The sequence below is a fragment of the Caloenas nicobarica genome, chromosome Z, assembly GCF_036013445.1.
Source record: "Caloenas nicobarica isolate bCalNic1 chromosome Z, bCalNic1.hap1, whole genome shotgun sequence".
NCBI lineage: Eukaryota > Metazoa > Chordata > Aves > Columbiformes > Columbidae > Caloenas > Caloenas nicobarica.
Window position 1 is genome coordinate 15,346,380 of NC_088284.1, and position 26,248 is coordinate 15,372,627.

Consider the following 26,248-nt stretch of genomic DNA (forward strand, 5'->3'; position numbering starts at 1 on the left):
CTTTCCTTTCATTTCCTTCCCTTCCCTTCCCTTCCCTTCCCTTCCCTTCCCTTCCCTTCCCTTCCCTTCCCTTCCCTTCCCTTCTCTTCCCTTCCCTTTCCTTCCCTTTCCTTTCCTTTCCTTCCCTTCCCTTTCCTTTCCTTTCCTTTCCTTTCCTTTCCTTTCCTTTCCTTTCCTTTCCTTTCCTTTCCTTTCCTTTCCTTTCCTTTCCTTTCCTTTCCTTTCCTTTCCTTTCCTTTCCTTTCCTTTCCTTTCCTCTCCTCTCCTTTCCTTTCCTTTCCTTTCCTCTCCTCTCCTTTCCTTTCCTTTCCTCTCCTCTCCTCTCCTCTCCTTTCCTTTCCTTTCCTTTCCTTTGCTTTCCTTTCCTTTCCTTTCCTCTCCTCTCCTCTCCTCTCCTCTCCTCTCCTCTCCTCTCCTCTCCTCTCCTCTCCTCTCCTATCCTCTCCTATCCTTTCCTCTCCCCTCCTTTCCTTTCCTCTCCTTTCCTCTCCTCCCTTTCCCTTTCCTCCCCTTCCCTTCACCCCCTTCCCTTTCCCTTTCCCTTTCCCTTTCCCCTTCCCTCTCTCCTTCCCTTTCCCTTGTCCTGTCCTCTCCCTCTCCCTCTCCCTCTCCCTTTCCCTTTCCCTTCCCCACCAATCTGTGATTCCAACAACTTTATTGGCAAGAGAGTTAAATTCCTACTATTTGGTAGGTAGCATATTTCATCTCTTCCTATTCCTACTATTAGTCTTGTAACAAGAAGAATACTTAGCTAGTCACACCAAGTTTAGTAACAGCAGAGCCAAGTCTGTGTTCTGAAGGCTTTGCCATCTTAACACTTCTAACTGCCATATAACAACTAAAGCACTGCTTTTCAAAGTGTTGCCACTTTTAGTGAAGTCTGCCAGCAAAACTGCCCTTTTTCAGTTGTAGCTTTTTCCATGCCCCTCTCTGAAACAAAAGCCATCACAAAAATAATTATGCATTGCTACAACCTTCCCTTTTGTCATTAGCTTAATGATGTCACTTGGTGTAAATATACTAGAAAAGGCTTACAGCACTGTTTTAGCCTAGTAGCATTGAGGTAGAAAGTTACTGCTAATAATGCACTTTGTCCTTCACTTTTTCTGTGAATGACTTGATTGACAATCATAATCAAAGACCTACGAGTTAAATGAGAGTCAGTAGGAAGGAGGACCGTCTTCATCAATGGCATAGAAAGTGGGATCGAGTGCACCCTCGGCAAGATTGCAGATGACACCAAGCTCAGTGGTGCAGTTGACACACCTGAGGGACAGGATGCCATCCAGAGGGACCTGGACAAGCTTATGAAGCAGGCCCATGAGAACTTCATGAGGTTCAACAAGGCCTAGTGCAAGGTCCTGCACCTGGGTTGGGGCAACTCCCAGTATCAATACAGGCTTGGGGGATCAAAGGATTGAAAGCAGCCCTGCAGAGGACTTGGGGGTACTGATGGATGAAAGACTGGACAGGAGCCAGCAATGTGTGCTTGCAGCCCAGAAGGCAACAGTATCTTGGGCCGCATCAAAAGGATCATGGCCAGCAGGTCAAGGGAAGTGATTCTGCCCTTCTACTCTGCTCTGGTGAGACCCCACCTGGAGTCCTGTGTCCAGCTCTGGAGCCCTCAGTACAGGAAAGACATGGACCTGTTGGAGCAGGTCTGGAGGACACCACAAAAATAATCAGAGGGATGGAACACCTGTCCTATGAGGACAGGTTGAGAGAGATGAGGTTGTTCAACCTGGAAAAGACTCTGAGTATACCCTATTGTGTCCTTTCAATACTTAGAAGGCACCTGTAAGAAAGATGAGGGAAGAGTTTTTAGCAGGGCCTGTTATGAGAGGACAAGGTGTAATAGTTTTAAACTAAAAGAGAGGAGATTCAGGCTAGACATGAGGAAGACATTTTTTACAGTGAGGCTGGTAAAATACTGGAATAGGTTGCCCAGAGGGGTGGTAGATGCCCCATCCCTGGAAACATTCCAGGCCAGACTGGATGGGGCTCTAAGCTCTGATCTAGTTGAAGATGTCCCTAGTCATTGCAGGAGGGTTTGACTAGGTGACCTTGGATAGTCTCTTCCAATTCAAACTATTCTATGATTCTATGTTCAGAAATAAAAAAAGCTACTGACAATTTTTTGTGCCTGTTTTATGAACACAGTAATTACAATTTCATCCAAAGACACAGGAGTAACAAACACATACTTACAGTTAGATTTCTGTATGTCTAACTGCTAACGTGATTCTTGTGTTCACAGTAAACCGTTTTGTGAAACCTTTTTTAAATGCTTGTATTGGTATGGTTTGGATTTGAGCCTGACACAGAGCCCAGTGTGTTCATCTGGAGAAATAAAGGTTCTTTGAAAAATTCTTTCTTTCTAACTTGTTGGTACCAGCAGGTGATTGTGCCGAGAGACTGAGTTTCTGGAGTCTGACCTCCCAATTTCTGACTGTAATGTCAAATTGCAATAGTGATTTTGCAAGACTTTTCTATGGATGTCATGACATTGGTTTTAGTTTATGATCAAGGACAAGTAATAACTGAAATACTGTCAAAGAAATTATATTACTGGCTGTGGCAGGAAGTCATGTAAAGATATTTGTCTTAATAATGCTTTTTCTGAATGATAGTGTTCTAGAATCATCTAATTGTTAATTGTGACTGAAGAATGCCTTTAAGGAATCACTTTTTCTGGGGTTGAGACTTTTTAGACCTGTGAAGCTACATCAGCTTGACCTGTTGCTCTTCCTAACCTATGAAGGTAGATTGACAAAAAATATTTGTATTGGGCAGGTTTATTATGATGAAGTTTAAATCAGTGACTTTTGAAGATTCCCTTTTTAAGAATTGTGTGTTTGAAGACATTACTTCACTGAACACATACTTCAGGAACTGTACTTTTGTGAATACCACCTTCTACAACACAGGTAATAAAAGTAGAAAAACCTCTGAACATCCACTGTTCAGCTGCATGTTCTCATCTTATGTTTATAATTTCTGGATTTCTAATAAGGCATACAAGAATCCGTCTTGTAGAGCATTAAAGTTATAAAAAACAACAGACCTCAGTAAGGTTATAGCAGAAAAGTGGTCATACCCACACACACATTAGGCTGCAGGCCTAATATTGACTTAAATTTTAAACATGACTTTGATTTTAATCGTCTCTAAAGAGATTTGGTCTGGAGAGGAAAAAAGATATTTACTGCTTTACTGGTAACTTTAACTAGTGCATTTTTATTTCGTCTAAATGAGACTCATTAAATTCTTTGTTCATTGTACTTGCTGTGGCATGAGAATCTGAGTGCGGGCTTCAAACTACGTAATCTGTAATCATTCCCAGTCCCCAAAGTATTCTAGCAAAAATAGGCATGCATATTTTCGTATGTTTAAACAGAGGACTCTTCTTTGTTTTTTTTTTAGTTTAATAAAACATAACTGAAAGTAGAACATGGCCAACTAAGTTTGTTGGAAAGATGGGGCAGCTCTTATTGCTTTCCTCTAGCATCAGCAATCATAATATTAATAGTAAGACAGTTAGGCTTCAGAGCAAGCAATGCCTATCTTTCTTTGCCTGGAAGGAAGATATTCTTGATTCAGGGTTATAAGGCTGACCGGAGGAACAGAAAGAAAGTGAAAGTATAAGGAGAGATCTCTAAAATGGTATTCAAAGAAGAATGGCCTCAACGTTTGCATGTAGTAACTCATTCATGTTCAAGCTGAAGACCAAGATGCCCTCTCAGAAATGAAAACTAGTTTAAACTGAATTCTGTAGGAGTATTTCCCTTTAAAAGAAGTCAAACCAAACTGAGTGTGATGGGCAGTCTCATTTGAAAGGATGTCCAGTGTGGAAATAGAAGGCCTCATACCAAGCAAGAACAAGTGATAGAAACTTGCAGATACCCAGTGCTTTTTATGCAAGACCAGCTAGTGCTAAAAAATCTTAACTAAATACAGTCCAATTAGAGCTGAAATATATTAATATAACTCGCCTGATTGCAGGCCTTAGTTGCTCTTTTCCATGAGCTTTGAAAATTTTTCTATTAAGATAAAAATGTATCAAAATCAATAGCAATAACTAATCCCATTTTATGAAGTAGTGAAAGCCGTGATTTGTCATTAAAGTTGCCTTAACTTGAAATGTTTTTAATCAAAAGCTGCACATGGAGATGGCTGTTAGCTGAAATGTTTCTTTTTCTTCTTTCCACAGATCTTGAGCAATATAAATTTGTTGACAGTGAATTGATAAATTGCACATTTTTCCATATCAGAACAGGATGTCAGATTTCTTTCGATGATGACTACAGTGCCTACTGGATCTACTTTGTTAATTTCCTTGGAACCCTTGCAGTCTTACCAGGGAATATTGTGTCTGCTCTCCTGATGGATAGAATTGGACGGTTAACGATGCTAGGTAGGGGCTTAGCTTTAAAATGGGGCAAAATATAAAAACCTAAAGCTTTCCCAATAAAGTAACATGTTCTCTTTTTAAAGGATTTGGTTCAGAGAGATGCAAAACATTCTTCTGCAGATACTTCATTTATGCAGCATCATAAGTACCGTTTTAAAAAACCTCAGATTGAGAAACCCTAGGCAAAAATGATTCTGTAACCACTTCTGCTATGCCACGTTATAAGTCATTGCCGTTTTGCACTGATATTACAAGACCAATAGGTATTTAGGCATTTGGGATGAGATTTTGGAGAGTGCTGACCATTGGCTTGTCTTTGCTCCAGCTGAAAGGAAAGCAAGATGTACAGAAATGACCCTCAACTAGTGGAGCATCTCCTCAGAAGATTCAGCAGTCCTTTCCCTCTTATCTGTTTTGCAAAGTGACATAGTTGAAAACGGTTTCCTCTGGATTATCTGCAATGACAAATCTTTTTCAATTTACTTAAATAACTATGTGGTAGTTCATTGTGGTAATTTTCTAGGAGAATATATAAATGTATAATATAAATGTAATTCCCACTCACTATTTTTATTGCTACAATATGTGAACAAGATTCATGCAATTGCAGAAGAGGATGAACAAGGAAGAATGGGGATAGTTTTTCCCTAGCAGCTTGCTTTGGGAGTTCAGAGAGGGTTCCAGCATGACACTTCATGATATATCCCAGTATTTGAGGAGTTACGTGTTTGTTGTTGGTGGTTTTTTTGGTTTTTTTGTGTTGTTTTCTTTTTTTGGGGGGGTGGGGGGGGAGTGTGTTTGTTTGGTTGGTTCTTTTTATTTGTGTTTGGTTGGTTGGGTTTTTTTAATAAGCCCCTTACAATTGTCTGCCTGGCCAGTCTTACCAGCTGAGGAGGTCTCTTTAGTTTTTAAACGCAAATATATGGGTCAGATGTTTATCTATACTCTATGAACAGAAATATTAGACAAAGCAAAGACCATTCTCTAAATACAGCTCCAATTATTGTTCATTTCAACTGTCTCATACCTAGGTGGTTCTATGGTTCTTTCTGGCATCAGCTGTTTTTTCCTGTGGTTTGGGACCAGCGAATCCATGATGATAGGTATGCTGTGCCTCTACAATGGCCTCACCATCTCAGCGTGGAACTCTCTAGATGTCATTACTGTGGAGCTATATCCTACGGACAGAAGGTATGTGCAGGTACACCTCCCCTAACCTCACCGACACTATATGTACCAGCAGAAATGGTAAATAGAAATGGTTAAGTATGAGCTTTACAGTGGTAGTGATATTTTGAGCGGGCCCAACAAACAGATTTTTTATGAATGGCAAGGGGAAAAAAAGATACTTTTTGAGCTATTTTGTATGTATTTTGCATCGAATATCACTTAATCAGGAACATACGACATATGTATTTTCATATGAAAAAGAAGATCTAACTCCTAACCTCATTTAAAACACAGCTAATGGCTAGTAATTCTGAAAACAGTAATGTAATATTTCTCAGTTTCCCCTAGTGCAACAGGCTATGAAGGCAGTAGTTGGTCCAAAATACCAATAGAGCTGCATTTGTCTATTTGCTATGAAATGGTGGGGATGATAATAAAAATCACTGTCTGGAGCTGAACAGCATTTTCTGAAAGAGACTGTGAGCTTGAACCATGCTGAGCTGTTAATCAGTCTGCTAAAAATATGTGTGCAGGGTTACCAGGACTGTACATACTCAGAACTGGTACAAAAATGTCTCAGGCACTGCTCCTGTCTCTTCAGAACTCTCGCAGGAAAGATCAGGACAATTTTCATGTCTTGCAAGCACTGCTGCTAGACAACAACGTGGAGGTTTTTTTGTGATTTTTTTTGAGATACAGGATACTTTTAAACATTGATCTTATGTCACTTAATGGACTAAAGGAAGAACACTCAAGCCATACACTGTCGTATGTTGAGTGTAAAAATGTGAAAGCCATATTTTCTTGAATAGACCAGGATATTTCTTGCTTCTCCTTCCCATAAATAAATTTGATCTAAAATTACCCAGATTCCAGTATGTCCTTTCTCCTGTCGCAGCACTATTCATTATGTTGTTCACTAGAATTTTCAAATATGGTGAAAAATATTTCCAGTTTATAAATGCATGATGCCTTGTTGGCAAGTGTAAGTTTTCAGACAGAGGTGAACTGACTTTGTTATTGTCCATCAGGAGAGGAAGACTCTAGACTGACTCCTCTGTTTTCTTCACACAGGTGTTTTAAAAAAAAAGTATTCTTACTCACACAAGAAATAGATGTCCGTTGTTGTGGTTGTGTCCAATAACCTCACCACAGAGTTATGAATTCAAAGCAGTAAGCTTTAGTATTAAGCACTACTGTTTTTATTACACCTCAGGAAACTGCTGTTTGGGCAAGAATGATTTCATCAGCAAAAGTCTGTTATATGATTCTTCTAAATATCCTCTAGAAATGACTATCTTTTGTTATTCCTGAATGTAGTCTCTGCAAATATTTTCTTAAAATTAAGTAAAGAAAAACAATAGAAGAAGCTATTGATGTTAGTGGAAGCAAAACCAGTTTCTGCTAGTTTCAGGGTTGTAACAAATTCTTCCCAATTTTTCTTTTCTAAAAAGCTTATGTGTGCAATAATAGTTATCTGAATTCCACCTCAGAAATTTACTTGCAGCTGAGTTGTTGGAGTTTTTTGCAAAAACTCAGATAGAAAACTTGTCACTTTATACTACCAGTATAAAAAGTCTGATAGGCCAAATATGTCTGTGTCAGGAAAGACATTGCTGAAGTATACTGTAGATGAGATTTTTTTTCCAAAGTTGATGGAACCATTGCTGCCAGTTTTTTGAGAGCTGGGTTATAAAGAAATGGGCTGCTCTAGAAGTCACTTCCTAGACATGTGGTTTTTTTAGACTGAGGCAAGGCTTCTTCATGTTTCATAGAAAACATGAAGAACATAGAAAAATCAATTTGAAAATTGATACCTGCAGTGACTCAATTTGTATCCCACACTTTTTCATCTGATTTTTTTTTTAATCTAGACTAGTTACGGTTTAGTACATATGGCTGCCCACCTCTGATGGTCCTGTCTTTCCTTCTAAGACTCCTCTGATCTCCATAGCCTGTCATGACTTGCTACAGTTTACCAGGAATTTCCAGGTTCTGCAAGAGACTGTAGGGCTGAACAGCCTTTCCAGGCATATATGGTACATGAAGATGCCTGATTTTTTTTTGCATACAAGGTCCTTCAAACTTAAGATGATCTCTTCTTTCATTTTAAAGCTACATCCAGAGTGAATCTGGTCCTGAAAATAGCTTCCAGTTTTTCCTCAAAAGGCAATCTAGGCACAACTTTGCTCACTGTGTCACTATTTTACTATTCCAATATGCACTTTTTTCTTATTCCCAACCAGTTAAGTGAGCACAAACCAGCAACAAAGTGCAGCTGGAGGTTGGGCTGGAAGAAAAATGTGTGGAAAGAGGCCAGTTCATGCTACCACGCACAAGAGACGAGGCTGCACAGCCCCTCCTTTTCCTCCTGCCTGATTCCTCTTGGAGACTGGCCAGTTGCCAAACCGCTGGGACTGCGCCAGTGTCATGCAGAGAAATACAAAAGGTGTTTCATAAATCGTACTGCAGGTTATTTAGGGATCATACTGGCTTTTTGCCAGGTAGGGGTGTGGTAAGCAATTTGGAAATGTGTAGCGTATATGATACACAAGACACATTTCAGTTTCCTCTTTATCAGCTACCCAAAGGGCAGAGTTAAAGTTGCTTCAAAATCTTAACAGATTTGGATTCTGCATGCAATCACAGTCATCTAACTATCTACATTTTAATTTACCAATGCCTGAATTTGAGGTAATTCAGTAGTTTGTCCTAAATTCTTGATGAGTATTTTCAAATTTTATGCCATTATAGCATAGCTTTTGCCTGCATATTCTTAATACAATCTCAGTTGATTTGCACAACTGCTGAGATAAGAGGTGTCAGGGACCATATAGATGTCAGGGACTCTACAGATTTCAAAAGATTCACAAAGTTGCGTTAAAAGGTGAAGCTATGCTACCAGTCCTAATTTTAGGTAGATTTCTGTCTTCCAGATGACACACATGGTGGTGAGGAATAATTGTTTAATAATTTTTTTTTTTTCACTGTCAAATACACAAATTTTAAAGGACACTCATGATGGCTAGCTATCAACTAGCTAGTTTCCAATAAACGAGTAAATTAAACCAGCTCCATATTGTAAAGAACTTGTATTAACTCATCATTTGTCTTGTCTCTTGTCTTGTCTTTTGTCTTATCTTCTTAATGGCTTGTGGTATTCTGGACTGCTCAGCAGTCAGCAAGTTCTGACAAGTCTTTGACTGGTCTTGAGAGCCAAACCAAAGTATTCCGTAGCTGTGGAAACTCTGCTCTGAAGGAAAGAATGGTTTGGGGTGCTTCTAGTTTGCTTTCTTCCTCTTTCATGAACTTTGCATATTTTCCAAACACTGCTTTGAAAGGAGGTGATATAGAAATTAAGGCAAGCCTATTTTAGAAGAGGGCATGGGCTGAAAGTACGACTTCCACTGCAGTTATAAGTGCTCAGCACTTCACCAACACAAACCTGAAGGTGCTAAGTTGAGCACCCAGAAAATGTCAAATGTATACTTAATGGCTGCTTAATTCACTTTAAGTGACTTGCTAGCAGTGTATAGGAATTCCGTGGCAGGCTCAGGGCTTATATCCTTTCTCTGGACAGCACTTAAGTACCTCAACCACAAGACTATGCTTTTTCATCTTACAGTCACTTACCTTATTCACACTGCACCTTCCAACTTTGACAGCAGATCAGGGAAACCAAGTTTTCTTCACTACATTTATGTTTTGCCCCTCAAGCTCTCTTTGTTCTGTTCATCGGCAGAGTGAAATGGAAAAAAATGTTGTGTTATGAGGTAATTATGGCTTGCACTGTAATGTGTGTACCCAAGGGGCTTGCAATAACATTGCACAGTTTCCCAGCTCTGCCTGTAGTGTAAATACGAATAGAAGAAAACTAAAATTCTCTGAAGAAGTAACAGGAGATTTTAATGACTTTAAAATGCAATCATTACTTTAACATAAATGATAAATATCTTCTTGTGAACTAACTTGGGAAGTGCCAACTTTATAAGCCAAGATTCTTGTCAAGGAGTGGATACAACCCATAAGCCAAAACTAAACAGAAAATGGAATAAAAATAGTTCATCTCCTGCACAGTAAATCAAGGTCAGATTGCATCAGATAACCAACAATTCATCAGTTTTACTACAGCTGCCAGACATCTGGGTTTGAATCTTGGCCAGAAATATTTAGAATTCAAGGTGTGCTGTAAAAGTGAAGTCATCCTGTTTTGCCTTTTTTTAATATCTCAGCAATAAGTTCATAAGGATTTGGTCATAACTAAGAAATAAGTAACTTACCTTCAGTTCATTATATTTATCTCTTTCTCTTCTTCTTGAGCCCTGCAAATCTATCCTCAGAGTAAAAAAAATTATCCACACAGTATCTTAAGTCTGGCTTTTTATTGTTGAGGCTGTCAGAGGAGAAGCTTTTCTATTTTTTTGAGTCATAACAGCAGCCATCAACTTAGACTTCCTGACAACTATTTTCTACTGCCACCCTGTGGATGTTGTTCAAAAGCATTTTGCTGAAATCCCATGTTTAAGTTTTTAAGGCATGACACACTGAACCTATGCAATGCCTTAGGCAGTAGTCCAAGGCAGGAAGGTAAATTCCACAGCTTTACTTGCACACTAAGTGATGTAATTGGCCAGGCTGTTACATGCATCTGTGTACTTATTTTTAAAAAGATCTTAGAAGGTCTGGACATTAGAAAATTGTCTGTAGTACATTCAGAAACTCTGTTTCTGCCTTTGCATATTATCAACACCCAGAGAAATGAAATTCAGAGGTTTTTGTAAGGTGTTGGACAGGTTTAGCACTAGCTCTGGCAAGAAGGTTGTCAAATATCAGTGCTACACATCCAGCAGCACTCCAATGCATGACAATGAAGTTTTCAGGTGCTCTGACTATCAGAAATTGAAATGTGGGCCTGAACTAGTTTATGTAGGAATATAAGCACCTGGTCCAAGAAGGACCATATGTGGCAACCAGGAAACAAGCTCTTTTAATCTAAAGACTTGGATAATCCCTCTATTTTTAACTGTTTGGACTCTTGCCATTTTTATGTGGGGCTTGAGTGAAAGGAATCTGACTGTTTTTCTTTGTCACAGCTTTTCTAGCAAAAGAAGTAAAGTACTTAGGGCAAAATTCCTTTTCTCTAACATCCAGCTTTCTCTCAGACCTGATAATTTTATAGGACTTTTGCATTTTTCTCCTATCAGTACTAAAATCTGTAACTTTTTTTTTTTTTTTTTTTTTTTTTTTTAAGGCAATCCCAAATTGATTCACCAGCATTATCTTACTGATGCACCTTAAGGATTTATTGACATTCTCTAGCTGGACAAGGGATTCTTGCTACCAGATTCCCTTGACAAGTAATAAGAACTGCTCACGAAGTCAGAAAGATATTTTTGTGCTAGTGCTTCACCCAGTAACTGGAAATTGGTGTATATATTAATGGCCTTATGCCTTTGGATTTTTTCACTTCATTCATGATGCTGAGAAGAAACATTGAATATCTCTGATCATTTGCAGACTTTCCGTACACTCTAGCACTTTCCTGAAACACTGTAGCAAAGACTGTACTAGTGTTGCAAGAGAAAACTATGCTCATACATGTGTGTGAATTGCAGCATGTTTATTGCCTGCTATTTTTTCTCCCCTGGATTCAGTGAAATTAATTACAAAGGTATGAATTAATACAGATTTTAGCTTATTTAAAAGAGCAAGTCTGAATTTGCTATCCCTAGAGCTCAACAATTTGCTCAATGACTTCATTCTGACTATTAGCACACAACGAATTCACATTCAAACACATATTAAAATTGAAGGATATGAAGGCAGAAAGTTGAACAGTGACAACAATTTTCAGGTACAGGTTGTAACAGCTTAAGCATATAAAAATCTTAGTGGTGCTGCTGAGGATGTGCATATTTTAGGCAAAAGGACATGCCTGAAAACTGCTTAAGAATCAAAACATTGAACTTCTGTTGCATTGTTCATTTTGTATCATCAGGACAGCTAAAGGCAGTAAAAATGGGCTTACTTTGTCTTACTCTTCTTTGTTGATAATTTGATAACATTAATGGGATCAGTGCAATAATGACCCTTTTCAATGGGAAAAATTGAATAAGTCCATTTTATGAAGGAGAAACAGTTTTTCAGTGCCAAAAAATTACCTAATTTTGCTCAGATATAAGATATATTGTGTTACAAAATTACTTTAAACCTTAGTAGGACAATATTGGATACATAATCTATAACAGAACTAGATCACAGTGGCAGCCCTGAAGGTGCTATCTGTAGACTCCAGCACATGAAAAGAAATGGTCCAAATTGCTCAGAAATTTATGTTCAGACCTCTGTTATATCTAGTTAATATAAGCAAATAACATCTGTGAAACAGCTTCCCTTTATAAAGCACTATAAAACACTGAATATCAGTAAAGCATCCCCATATGTTTTGTGCCATTTTCTTTCCAAAGATTTCCTGCCTGTATTTATCCAAATTTACTTTAACTAGATCTATGTATTCTTTGGGGAGTTCTGATATCTCTCTGAATATACTGAGGCTGTTGATGACTAAGTGTCTGATTTCTCTATGTGAACACTCATTTTTCGTGTTCCTATTATTTGGAGACAAGTTTAGTTTTACATCAGTACTGGCAGCCAAAGATATTGTGTTTACCTATGCAGACATTGATCACAACCAGTCACCACCATACCTTTATAAATACTTTCTGTGCATAAACGAGGTCAAAATTACAATAGTTCTGAGACTTTTCTTCTCCTTCTTCCTCTGACTCATTCAAAATATCTGCAGCCTGTTGTTATCCTATCACATAAACTCTGTTTTCCAGGTTGGCTGTGTTGTCTTTAACATGTTCCTACCAGTCTGTGAAAAAGTCTATTTTACCACAGTTTTTCCTCTGTGGAAAGGAGGGATAGGATGCTCCTCCATCTTATCTTCACTTTTGTTCACCCTAGAAGACGTGTGAGTCTGGAGCTCCTTCTCTCTCAGGAGCTTCTCACTGTTCTAGTAGGCTTCCTCTAGATATTATTCTTATGCTCCACTTTATCTGCCCTTGTATTACAGATGTTTCTGTGATAGAAATTTGATTTTCTTCTCATAACCTTTGAAAGACTACTCCAGTAGGGTGGCTCTTTGCTGCTTCCTTCAGTGCATCTCCCACTCTTCCTTTGGACTGATTCCCCCAAAAGTCTTCCTTAAAATGGGCAAGTTTTAAGTTTCTCATTCCTCCTCCAAGGAGGGCATTTTCAAGGAGCTGCTGCAAATGTTTCTCTGTCAGAAAGCTTCACAAGCAACACTTCTGAAGTTTCCACATCTGCTCTCAGCATTGTGCTCTCAGGCAGCCCTCACTTGTCTGCACTGTTGGACAGCAGAGCATGTCATTTTGGAGATGGTTATTTCCAGGATGTGCATGTTTAGCTTTTCTTGACACTAAGTATTATGTAAAAGTTCTGAAGATTTTATGAAATTAAAATAAAACAAAACAACCAAACAAAATGTAAGGGCTTTGAACATTCAGGAGGTGCACCTGTGTCTCTTCTGCTTATTTTTTCAGTGTTTCTGGGTAGTTTCTGCTCTGCTATCAGAATGTCCTATATCTCCTTCCTTAGATATTGCTGTCGTGCAATATCTGGATGGTTGCCACGTTTTGCACAGGGAGGAATTATTATCTCTTCAGGCAAAATAATAATTACTTTGCTAAATCTTGGCTATTTTAAAGAGACAGAAACATTGCTGTCAACTGTGAGGACATATAGCCAAACTAATAATAACTGTATTATGATTATAATCACCCAGCAAAAGAAGTTAACTTGTGTCTTGTCATGGTGTCAGAAAAGGCATATAATACACAGAGATGGCACTGGAACAAAGTGCCAACTCTTCTGATTTTACTTTCATAATGTTTTAGTCAAAGAGGTTGAAGTTTGGTCTGCAACCACGGAGTATTTAACATTAACAGAAAAAAACTTTTTGGAGGTATATAAACTAGCCTGTCTTAATTAACTTAACTAATCAACTAATCTGTCTTAATTCTGTTCTGCAAAAATCCTTTTAACTAATTAAAGTATGTGACAGTCAAAGTACCATTACTTAAAATTAGCAAACATCTGAATCTTGTTCAGATTCTGGAGTTGACTCTGTGGGTCAACTAGAGTTCTGCTTCTTAGAGCAAACTAGAATGATTTAGAAATTATGAGAAGGATCTCGACCTGCCTTCATCATTCTTTTGGTGCAGGTCCTCAAATATAACAGGACTGGCATAATTCTGAAGCACAGCATGTCGGATAGTCAGAACATGGACAAGGATGAAACCCCCTGTATCCTAGTCAACTATACTAGACAGAAGCTTTTACTTCTCACCCAGTATAAGACTTGGAGGTAGGACACCAAAGAGCCTGATTGCTCAACACTATTGAGATCTAGAGGCCAGGTTTGCAGAACAGCAAAAGAGATGAACTAGTAACACTCTGGGCTGTGGCCATTTCCATCGGTTGCTTCTGCTTTGATACCATGGTTTGCCGTTATCAAAATCAAAAAACTGTTCTGTGAAGAACATTAGGAGTTTATATCCATGCTTTCAGCTGGGATCAAGTCTGCTTACTTCAAGTCGATTCTCTGGGTTGCTCGTTAGGAGCTCTAGTAGAAACTTTTCATACTTGCTAGGAATTCAGGCTACATCTGAGCACAGGCCTTCTCTCTTTCCTTCCCATTTACTTCAGTACAATAACTAGGCCTCTTTTTAGTCACTCAGGCCATTAGCATTTTTGTTAATCCATACTGTTTAGACTGGGGGCTTTTTCCTTCTAATGGAAGTATTTCACATTAACAATAAACATTTTGTTCTGAAAGAAAGTTTCTAACCTCCAGATTCTTATTATTTTATCCCAGTGACCTCGACATAGTCCTTCCCTCTTTTGCTTCTAAGAGATTTGAGAAATATTAGAGAATCTATTATCATACAGGTATTTTTTGTAGGACAGAGTTATTCCTGCACCTATGAATCACACAGTCATGTCAAAACACAATTTATTAAAGTGGTGCCAGTTTGCATAATACATCTATGCAAGGGTTACCAAACATGCAAAATACTTAATTCAGACTACTATAATCACACCACTGCAATGCAAAAGCCTCTCTGAGCCACCTGGGTCATACTTTCTGTTGATAACTTATTTATCTTCCCTTTTTTTCCAAAATTTCTGTCCTGGCTCTGGCTGGGATAGAGCTAATTTTCCTCCTAGTAGTTTGTATATGAAGTGTTTTGGATTTAGATTGAGAAGGATGTTGATAATACACTGGTGGGTTGATTGTTGATAAGTGAGCACTTTCCAGCTGAAGGCTGTGGATGCACAGGAGGCTGGGAGGAGTCACAGCCAGGACAGCTGACCCCAACTGAGCACAGGATATTCCATAACATATGATGTCATGCTCAGTATATAAACTAGGAAAAAAGTTAATCAGAGGATCACTGCTCACAGACAGGCTGGGTATTGATTAGTGGGTGGTGAGCAATTGCACTGTGTATCACTCGTTTTGTGTATTCTAATATTATTGTTGCTCCCTCTCCCTTTGCTGTCTTATTGAATGGTCTTTGGTTTTTGTTGTTGTTGTCATCATTTTTTAGGTTTTGTGGGGAATTTTTGTCGTTTAGTTTTTGTTTTGTTTGGTTGGGATTTGTTGTTGTTGTTGTTGTTTTATTTTCCGATTTGCCTCTCAGTCCCACAGTGGGAGAGTGAGCAAGTGGCTGTGTGGTACTTAGTTGCCAGCTGGTGTTAAACCACAACAGTTTCTCAGATATCTCTTCTGCACCAACCAGGGGGTTTTTTTAATGACCTATTTTCTTTAGCTCTAAGAGACAAACATTAATTATTATTGGAGATCTCATTAGCCTTTTGGAAAAAACACTGGTTCCACATGAGTACTACCTGTAAGAAATCCATTTCTATCCAGTATCTGAAGATGATCATCCTTTATTCTGGTGACTTCTTTCCCAAATCTCCAAGTAGCTCTCAAAAGATTTCCCACCTCCTGTGTCCCAGTCCAGCATTTTAAGTGTTACTGAATTCCTATTTGCAAGTCCTTTGTTCTGCTGTAGAGGTCTAAAGTTATCTATTCAGATATTCATTTCACATTTTGGTCCCTGTGGCAGTCAGATGAATTTGCCTCAATAAAATGCTGTAGCAGCTGAACTTTGGTTTTATTTATTTGTTTGTTTGTTTGTTTGTTTAAATTCTAAAGACAAGGACAGAATTCTTTTTGGCATAAATTCAGTTTAGGATATCAGGGCTATACTGATTTATTCCCACTGAGGATTTGTCTCTCTCTCTCTTTGACCCATTTTTTTAATTTTCTTGTGTTTTCTCTTCTAGGGCAACAGGTTTTGGCTTTTTGAATGCACTATGCAAAGCAGCAGCTGTACTTGGAAACTTAATATTCGGTTCTCTTGTTGGTATCACCAAAGCAATCCCTATTCTCCTTGCTTCTACTGTTCTAGTATGTGGAGGTCTGGTAGGACTTCGGCTTCCTGACACAAGAACCCAGGTGTTGATGTAACTGAAAAAAGCCATTTACTATTTATTTCCTTCTTTGTATAAATGTCAACTCTCCTGACTGATGGTGCAAAGGCTTCAGATTCTCAACACTTAGTAGAGTGCTCAGATGTCAAAAATCAAACTGAAAAGATACTTTGGAGTGGCAGAGATTTAGAAACTTCTGTATGAAAGTTTTAAATTTCACTTTTGCTTGCTTGCATACATTGCTACTCAAAACCACAACTTCAAACTGCTAAGCTACCTCTTAAAACACTTTCAGTGGCATGTCCAGGAAGGTTAAAACCATACTGATAATTATATATTTAAAATGCAAGCAGTCATATCATTCAAAACTACATGCTAATTTTGGCCATGGCGTTGTGAGCTTTTGTAATAGTACAGACATGCAAGTCAATTACTTAGCAGTATTGGTGCAGAGAATGTTAATCTTAACAATGCATGCAGCATTAATCAAGAAACTCTGCAGGCCACATCAGTACTGAGAATACTGACCTTTGGCAGCTGTGCTTAGAAGGTAAAAACTTTTGGCAATGTCTCTTTCTCGGGAAACCTTTTTAGATAGATTGGATCTTAAGATTACTAACTACACCCTATATTTGCTGAGGAGAAGGCAACAGCTACTACAGGGAGATGAAAAGCCCATATGGCTGGGCAGCAAAGAGAATAACAAAATAAGTATTTTTATTCTTTGTTGCTGATACTCCAGAAAAAATTTGTTTTATTCTCATCTGTGGCATCTGGAATATCTTTGCCATTTTAAAACAGTGAATTTGTCTTAATGCAGGGGTGAATTAATGCAAATACTTATGCTGTTGCCAGTATGAATAAAGCAAGAATCAGGACAGTATACTATCTGAAAAATAAAATACTTCCAGAAAAGTTTGTTTGATATTTATGTCTCTAATACATTTTTCTTTGTCACAGAGTAGTTATAAACATATGTGGCTGTAGAATGCCACCTAGTAAATTTAGTCAGGTCAAAACTTCAATAGAGAGTATAATGTAACTAAAACATCTTAAAAGTGTTTGGTTTGGGTTGGTTTTGTTTTCGTTTTTTAATAATATCAAAACAAAGAAAAGCAATAACCAAAACCAATTTCATTATTTTCACAGTTTATACATTATTTAACTATTTTTCTCAGAGTTTTAACAGTTCTAGGGATGTCTCACCATTTAACACTTTCAAAATATCTCTCTGAAAGCCATTAAGAATGAAGCCACACCAAGGCTGCAGGGAGTGGTAATGTCTTTATTAGACCAAGTGCAAGGATGGAGAGTAAATGGTAGTAAATATATTTCTTTTAAGCCATATGTATGGACTGTTCTGGATTACAATAAAGAGTTCCTCACCAGTCCTACTGTTCTGCAAAAGGCTATGGGATGTCTTTAAAATGCTAGCATTAAAAATTAAATAGAAATACACCTATAAAATTAGCAGACAAAAGGGGCAGATACTTTGATGACAGAAACTGGCATTGCTTTCAGTGGAACTAAGACAGCTTGTATCAGCTGACAAGCTGTCTGCAGTTTCAAGTTTCGGAGGAAAAAATTGATATAAAACATAAGGGAAAATTTATCAGTATTTTTTTCTAATTATGTCTGACAACATTTATTAGGTGGTTGAATCATTGCCAAAAAAATTGTGATTTCAGATAAGGTCATTATGTAGTAGGATAGATTTTTTTTTCATTAATTTTTCTCTTGCTCATATATGTGAACTTAGCTTGGGTAGTAATATCTATAACTGCATTCTGTGTCAGTCATCATCTTAGTTGTATTGAAAGAGCCAGTAAAAGTACACATAAGAAGATAATTCATAACATTTAATGTTCATTGTTCAGTTTATCAATTCTAGAACTTACATTTTTCAGTTATTAACAAATGCCTGTGCTACACATTGCAGCACCAAAATGTTAGCCCAAGATGTGGTTTGCTACTATTTACAAATAAGTGACTGAATTCCATGAGTATGGAAAACTAGTGGGGATTTTTTTGATGTTGGCAATTTAAATATAATATAGTTAGAAAAAAATTTTAGGAAGTGTGTTTATTTTGTGATATAAGCAGTCAAGATATTTGAGATGAAATATTTTATATTTAAATCTGACTTAAACACGACTTTTAAATTTCTAAACTATGTTTAAAAAATTTAAAAAAAAAAGAAAAAAAAAGACAAATACTTATTTTTCAGGAAGTTCCAAGTTAAGAGCAAAATGCTGGCCTTAGTTTTGCATCTGTGGCTTTTGTCCTCTAGTCATGGGCTTAATATTATTTCAAGGCTCTTTTCTCCAATAGTATCTGAGCCCTGTTTCTCTGTGCCATTCATTAGTAGCTTGTGTCCACCTCCTTGTATGTACTGCCCAACTTATTTTGAAATCTGAAGCCTCTGTATATGTTTGGAGTAAACATAAACAGCAATGGTAGTACTTTACATCATCTTGCTATGCACTATCCACTTAAAAGTAGTATATTCTGTCCATCTCTGTATGTAATTCTGAAGAACATCCAGACCTAACACTTCATGCCACCTGGCCAGTGTGGAAGAAATGGGCAACAGAAAAATAAAGTTCAACTTTGCAGGCTATGGTTCAAGGCTAACACACTAAAATCTCACCACATGTAAAATTATGTGAATTTTAATGCTGGTTCTTATCCTAAATAATGTCATTAAGTCTGGATGAGGTGGAATATAGAAACAACAGGAATTAGTGAAGACAAACAAAGTTCCCAACTACACAGACCTTGTATGGTCCAGGATTAGAGTGAGTGTTCTAAGGCAGGAAAAAGAAAAATAGTGGGTAAGAAAGGGAGGGAAAAAAGTAAATGGAAGAGATGAAAAAAGAAAAAATCCACCAAAATTTCCAATGTATTAACCAAAACCTAAAGCTAGGATGTCCCTAGCTGGTGAGCCAGTTGGCTCGACAGATTTGAATTAATGCAGAAGCAAGCATCAAAGCTATTTGAACAACCATTTGGGCTTGAATGCAGTGAAAATTTACCTCATAAAGCCAAAAGAAGTGAATGCAATTTCCACCTATAAGTACTTGGTTAGATAGGTACAATCCACAGGCTGGAATAGAAATACTTAATCTATGGAGATCTGGACATGAATGTTATGTACATCAAAAGCAAAAGTGATTTGGCTGATCTTTAGTGAATCTGTCTTTTTTTTGCAGATTCCAAAACAATCTCAGGTAATACATATTGGACAGTAGGAATTGCACTTCCTTTCTGCATCTGTTCACTTATATCTAACACGAAGAGTCACTTAGTGACCTGTTTAGATCTCTGATACACCACAGAGAACACAACTTGAAAACGTGTGTATCAGAGCTATCAAACTGATGTAATCAATGCTACTTATTTGTCTCTTTTGGTCACTGAACTGACTGACCACTAATCAGAAACTCTTTTCAGTCTAAATTGGAGCAGGATATAGGGTCTAGTGCCCTTCAGTAAAGCTGCAAGGCTCATCCCAATGACAGCAATGACAAGAAGTACAATAGCCCCTGAAGACAGAGAAGACCAACAACTGTTAGAATAGTATTAACCATGATGGTCAACTATTTTAAAATTTGAAGCCTGTCCACAAAAGAGACTACATGTTTTCTTTTTTTGCTGAAGAAATTTTATTTTAATTAGTTTTACTCATTACAGGTTGTCTGATAGTAGAGCATGACTTAGCAAACTCTTATTTCTTGAAAGAATCTTATTCATGGTTTTGCACATTTTAACCAGATTTGCTATATTCATGTTAGTCCCTTCTTGGTTGGAAGCATACACTACAACATGTGGTATGCATTGCATTGATTGCTGAGTATGGACTCCTAGCAAGGGAGTCAGGGCTAGGTGTTCAATATTTCTGGAGTGATGAAGGGGATGGCTAATGAATGATGTATTAGGAAGCCTTCTTCCTTTATGCTTCATTTTAGTCAGTCCCCTTCCAGAGGTGTATACAACAGAGGTGTAAGGTGGTGGAAAAGTATTAGCTGTCCTTCCTGATGGCAGCAGTAGTCTATTTTTTGTTCATCAACTTAGAAAAGTGGGGCAGAGTAAGACTGCTAATTCAAGCTCTGCTCTTTTTCTCTTTGTGCCATTCCATTCATGCCATCCCAAATTGCCTTCCTCAACAGAGGACCAGTCTCAAAGAAACTCAAAACTCACTGTTTGTGCTTTCACTTGCTTCTGACTTACATTCAGTAATAAGGTTTGCCACACATTTTTCTTAATCTGGCCATGCCTTTTTAAACCAAGATGGAAAGCGAATTCAAAAGTCCTGCAGACAATCTCACCCCTTTCAGGCAGCCAGACTTCACGTTTCCTACATATCCAGAAGGCTGAACTGATACAAGTAGGAGTCTTCTCTTGGAATGGCCCTCGTTGGGGTCCCTTTGCTCTGGGTACAGGTATGTGGGAATCTTATTGTCGGTGCACCTAGCTCAGCTCCATTTAGAGGAAATGTTATTCTCTCTTCTTGTTTTCTTCTACCAGTATGGAGCCTTATCTTTGTGCAACTGCTTTTGAGGCACAACCGCTGATTCAAATTCTTAGCAACATAATATAGTCCTCAACCCACCATATGGATAGCTTCTGTGTACTGGGCTTCCCCACTGTGAGTTTTTAAACAATCTTCATTAGTCAGAGAAAGATGTTTACATCCAGTCAAACCTCTTTACCTAAACAAGATGATATCATGCTGATACAACCTACAAGCCATATTTCCTGTTTAATAACCTGGAAATGCAATTGAAATTTCCATCACAATGTTAAAAAATGAATCTTCGCACTCATGGGGTCAAAGACTCAAGAAGTGGAAATGCTCCACTTCCTGTGGAGTCCTGAAAGAAAACACATGTTAGGTAATCGTATTCCAGAAGAAAACATACACAAGAGACTGCTTTTCTTTTGCATTTCTTGCCTTCTTAAACTCACTGTAAAATATAAGGTATTTGCCTGAATTAATTATTTGTAATGACGCTAGTTCAGAAAATGCATCACGAAAAGACAAACTTTTGCCTCCAGTATGGAAGCAAGACAGGAATCAGATAGTGATGTAAAATTAGCAGAGACATGTTAGTCACCAAATCTGGAACTCAGTTCAGAACCTGCATTACACAGAAAGCACCAATTTGTAATGCTATTTGTGGATGTCCCTTATCTTCACTTGCCCTCATCCAATCTACAACCAGTCCCAGAGGCTGAAATCAGCCTCATTTGCTTTCTTCTAATGTTGATAATTTCAACCCAGTTATGCAAAATATTTTTTGATCCATTGTAATTATCTACATTTTTTGGTTTTGTTGCAATGGTGAATACCCTACTTCTTCCTGCAAAGTGAACTTCATTCAATATTCATTTCTACTCTAGATGTGTAGTATTATATTGAACTTCATCCTCATTCAGGACTTTTCTTTGATGCATTGGTTTAGCATGTCAGAAACAAGAAAAAAGACAAAATGGTCTCAATTGCTTTACTTTTATTTTCAATAGTAGGTTAAATTATTTCCAGAGAGTCTGGCCTGTAATAAGTAGCCATGCTTTCTAGCCCTCAGACTACATCCTGTCCAACTAAAAATTAATAAAGCAGTAACTATTGGCAGGCTTCTCCCACAACATACACAAAAGTTACATTTACTAGGACCAAAAGGCTTAGGAAAAGAATGGGGAAAAACACAGGTGTAATTGCTTTCTGAGGTTGCAGTTTTAGTCATCTTCCATGTTTAACAAAGGTCTAGAACATATTGCTCACTTCTGACCAGTACAGAGTCCAATAACTAAAAATCGGAGATTATTTAACAACAAAGGCATTCGGATGAAGATGACCTGACAAAAAAGTATTGTCCTTTCCCTCCAGGGTATTAGTGAATGTACATTTTAATGAAGATTTGTAGAGATTTTGCCCCCACTCTGGCCATCAACACTTCTGAGCTGCAGCCAGACACGTCAGTTTGCAAGTGAGACAAAGAAATTGCTAGCAGGCTGGTTTTCATCACTCTCTCCACAGCTAGCCACCTAAGCTCATTTCTCTGGGATCCTAAGGATCTGCTTTTTTGCTCAGCCTCTTACTTTCTAATTTTGGACATCTACCACCTGCCACTCAGTTTTCACCAGTAATCTTGACCGAGCAGGTTAAAGCTACTTACTTACTTAGATAGCACCCATAATCATCCCAAGCACAGTACTCTAAGAGTCTGATGTGTTCTTTCAGTTTCATCTGTTGTCTAGAGCTAGATTCGGCACCTAGCATTCCTCTCTGATAATACTGCGTGTTTTCTAATCTATAATATATGTTTTCTATCCTCTTAATGTCTGCCTTGTAAATATATGCCTGTCCCCCACTGGCTCTTTTTTAAAAGACATTTGTGGATGTTGTATAGGCCTGTCTCACCCAGTTAAAAGGTGATCCTTCAAAAGAAGAGGGTGGGGATCAGATATGATCAAATTAAATACAAACCACGAAGAGAATGATTTCAAGACCTAGGCTTCAATTACCTTTATTTTTTTCAGCTGTTTTCCTTAAATCCTAGCCTGCAGTGATATAATACTGTACACTGTAAAGAAGTACTACATGGTTAGAGGTGAACACATATACAGACACATCTGGGTAAGTAATACACACACATATACACACACACCTTCTTATAACACAGGTGTATATAAGACTTACGAACCATGTTCTCATCTCATTCTTGATGACACTTTCTGCACTATGCATTATTAATTGAACACAAAAACCATTCTGCTCCAGTCCTTGTGCAGAACTCTTTACTTATTCATGCACAAATTTGTTGGGATGACAAGATTCATCTTAGCTGGCCATTAGCTTTCAATCACTGGAAGGGAACTCCTGAAATGATCTGAAAAATCAGCTCTGACTTAGCTGTAGCCTTCACCCTGCCACACTGTGCCAAACAGCAAAACAGTACGTCATGCAAAGGCACTGGTCATGTTCCAGTGACTAGGAGACAAAGCACTCTCAGATACATAAAATCCTAAAAGCTATTAATTTTGTCTTATTCAATTAGAAGTCTTTCAAAATATTTCATGGGGATCTCAGCAGTTTTACTGCTGTGTATGTACATATGTATATATGAGAAAATGTCTGTGTCTTCCTGTATTGTATGTTTTTCACTGTTTCTGTATACATAGCTGCTGTTGTTCTAGTAATGTGCCTAAACAATTGTTTGCTGCCGTTCTTATCAGCAATCTTTGACCAGCCTGAAACAGAGCCATTGCCAAGATGTCTCAGTTAATGATTAACACCCACAAAGATCTTCTACAGTAATTAGAGCTGTATAAAGTAATTGTGTCTATAATTCAAGCAAGTCCAGGGTGAAAATAGCAGCACATGCACACAGAGCAGTGAGGGTGGAGAGAGCTCTTTCAAAAGCTCTGCCATCTGCTACATTTCTTCTTCCCTCTTTGCAGGATGTTCACCCTTTGCAGTGTGCTTCCTCTGGTGGGGGACATGCACGCATGCTACAGGTGAAGAAAGCAGCAGAAGAAAGGGTATATTCTTTCCACAAATCTTAACAATGTGTATTTGCTATGGGAATGTCAACTCTATACTAAGATTAATACAATCAAGCACACCAACCAACCAACCCGCCTAAGCAGCTTGCATTTTTTTTTTCCCCATGTGTTCCATGAGTTGATATACTGAATATCAGTTTATACCAAACCTTTGGGAGAAGACTATGAAAGGGTAGCAATGCTCACTTGATAGTGCTTTTGGAAAGTAGTGGGTCTTCCCAAAAGGAAAACATACTCACTGAGTGAGACTGTAGCATATAGTTTCTAACTGTGATCACAAATTGACAGTCATAAGTAGAAAATTGCCATTCAGATTCAAAGTAGCAGTAGATAATACTACATTCTATTCAGAAATTTTTAAACAGAGATTAAAAACAATAGCTTAGAAGGAAAAAGATAATATTAAAATCTGGAGAGCGATCTTAAGAAAAACAACCTCCAACCACCTTTTTTAGACAAACTCTACAGTTTTTTCCCTGTTTCCTCATGCCACAGATCCATTCTGATATGGTGACTGATTTCATTAGCTCTTCACTAGTGAAATCGAAGGTTTTACTGACATTAGCAACAAAAATGAGAGCAGGCATAAGATTAGCACTGTAGGAAAGCTAGCTCATTTACAAAGAGTTAAAGAAAAATGCACCAAGCTGCTAGTGGCTGCACTTATTATCTTTTCTAGTGGTTTAGGATCCTACAAAATGTTATATGAAACCAGTATTGTGTGTGTAAGCTGATTCCTTTTTAAATCAGTGGAGCAATTTGCAGGATCAGGATCTTAGCTCTCTCGTTCGACAATATTAAATACATGGTTGTGTATACTGTCACGCTGGAATTGCTCTTGTGAGAGAAAGGTGTTCATTTAGCCCTTCTTTTTGATGTTAATTTTAGACTGGCTATTTCCTATGAATGCAATGTTTCCCAAACAGTAAAAGGGATTTTAATAGTATCCCATGCTGCAAGTCTAATTAATAAACTGACAGCTTATTTTAGCCATTTTCTATAGAATGTTGTGTTAAAAATCCCAGTGAAAACTTTCCAAAAATTTGCTGTATTACTTTCGGCTGCATAACATTGTAACAGTAGAATTGTATCTCGTGCTTGGTCTCAAACACAAGTGACAGTGTACTGTACATAATTAGATTTTTTTTTTAAGTGGACAGTTTCCATTGCAGTGTAATGACGTAGGTGCAGAGGTCAAGCATCGAGGATGAAGTACTAACAGTAGAGCTCTTTGTCTTCACTGTAATTTATTGATGTTGTCAGGTTACTGATTTTCTTAAAAACTTGTTAGCATCTTCCAATGTTGATCAACAGAAGGGAAACAAATATTCTTTCCTAGTTTTTTGTGAACTATTTTCTGTTCCCAGTTTCTCCTACTAAACTTCCACTCAGATTGCCAACTGGTCTGAGTCAACTGGGAGCACAATTTTTCAAACCGTCTTTAGTGTACAAAAGTACACATGTATTAGTGTGCATGTGTTGTTGAGAAAATCATAACCATTCTGATAGTCTGCATCTCTTAATGCAAGGAAACATGTACATATTATATATACAGTAATGAGCTACTTTGAAGTCAAATTCCCATTTATACGTATTTACTTCCAGATCTGCTAATCTACAAGAAGATCTTGGCAATGGTCCTGACCTCTCTGTTCCTTTCTTTCTTTATTTTCTTTACTGCTGTGTGTGATCTCCTGTAAAGCGGGTTACAGTCATCACTATTGTATACATGTGTTTGCATGTGTGTGCCTTGATAAATTCTCTCTTTTGGAGTTCTGAATTTTTCATTTCAAGTCCAGCTGGTCCTATTGTGAACTCATCTTTCCAGTATGCTCCTCTGTGTCGGATTGCCAACTTCCAAAATGTTTGACAAAGTGTTTTGATTAAGTCCTCTGAGGAAAACTGTCTGTATACTTGTCAAAGGGCATGCTCTGTGTAGGATGACTGTGTAAAGTATAAATCTATAAAATGTGGAAGTGTTTATAAATTTATCTGCCAAATATTTATCATCCTTGTAACAAATGCAAAGCTATTTAGTGTATATCAGATTAATAAAGGGGCATTTTTTTCCTCCATTATATTCAAATAAATATTTGTTCTCTGCAATGAATACACATCAGGTGTGATGATAGCCAGAACGTCATTCTTCACTACACACAAAATACTGAAAACTGTGGTTTTACCTTAATTAGTTCTTTTACGAGGCCTCTCTATGTATCTCACCTTTGGTGCCTGTAATAGAGGTTCATCATATATTAAAAGAAAACACGGTAAAAGTTAATAAAATTAAAGACATGTAAGTGACCATAAAAAACCCACAAAACCCCAAAAACCCACAAAACCAAACAAACACAAACAAACAAACAAGAAAAACCAAAACCAAACAAAAAAAAGAAAAAAAAAAGAACACCACAAGGTAAAAGTTGCTACCTTTGCAAGTGACAAACTTCTTTAGTTAACCATCTAGGATTCATATTTTTATTGTTTATAATTGCACAAAATACACATCTGTTCTTTCACTACGTAACTGCACTGCAGGTGTATTTTATCACCCAAAAGGTCTAATCT

The 26,248-nt window shown here is 37.7% G+C and overlaps 1 protein-coding gene across 1 annotated transcript in view; it reads left to right on the forward strand.

Moving 5' to 3' along the window:
• SV2C (synaptic vesicle glycoprotein 2C) overlaps positions 1-16,148 on the forward strand; it is an 85,769-nt gene extending 69,621 nt beyond the window's left edge. Inside the window, exons 9-12 of the mRNA XM_065656643.1 lie at positions 2,794-2,927; positions 4,211-4,414; positions 5,443-5,602; positions 15,965-16,148. Of these exons, the coding sequence (XP_065512715.1) occupies positions 2,794-2,927; positions 4,211-4,414; positions 5,443-5,602; positions 15,965-16,148 (682 nt within the window). The remainder of the gene's footprint in view (positions 1-2,793; positions 2,928-4,210; positions 4,415-5,442; positions 5,603-15,964) is intronic.
• Positions 16,149-26,248: the final 10,100 nt, after the last annotated feature.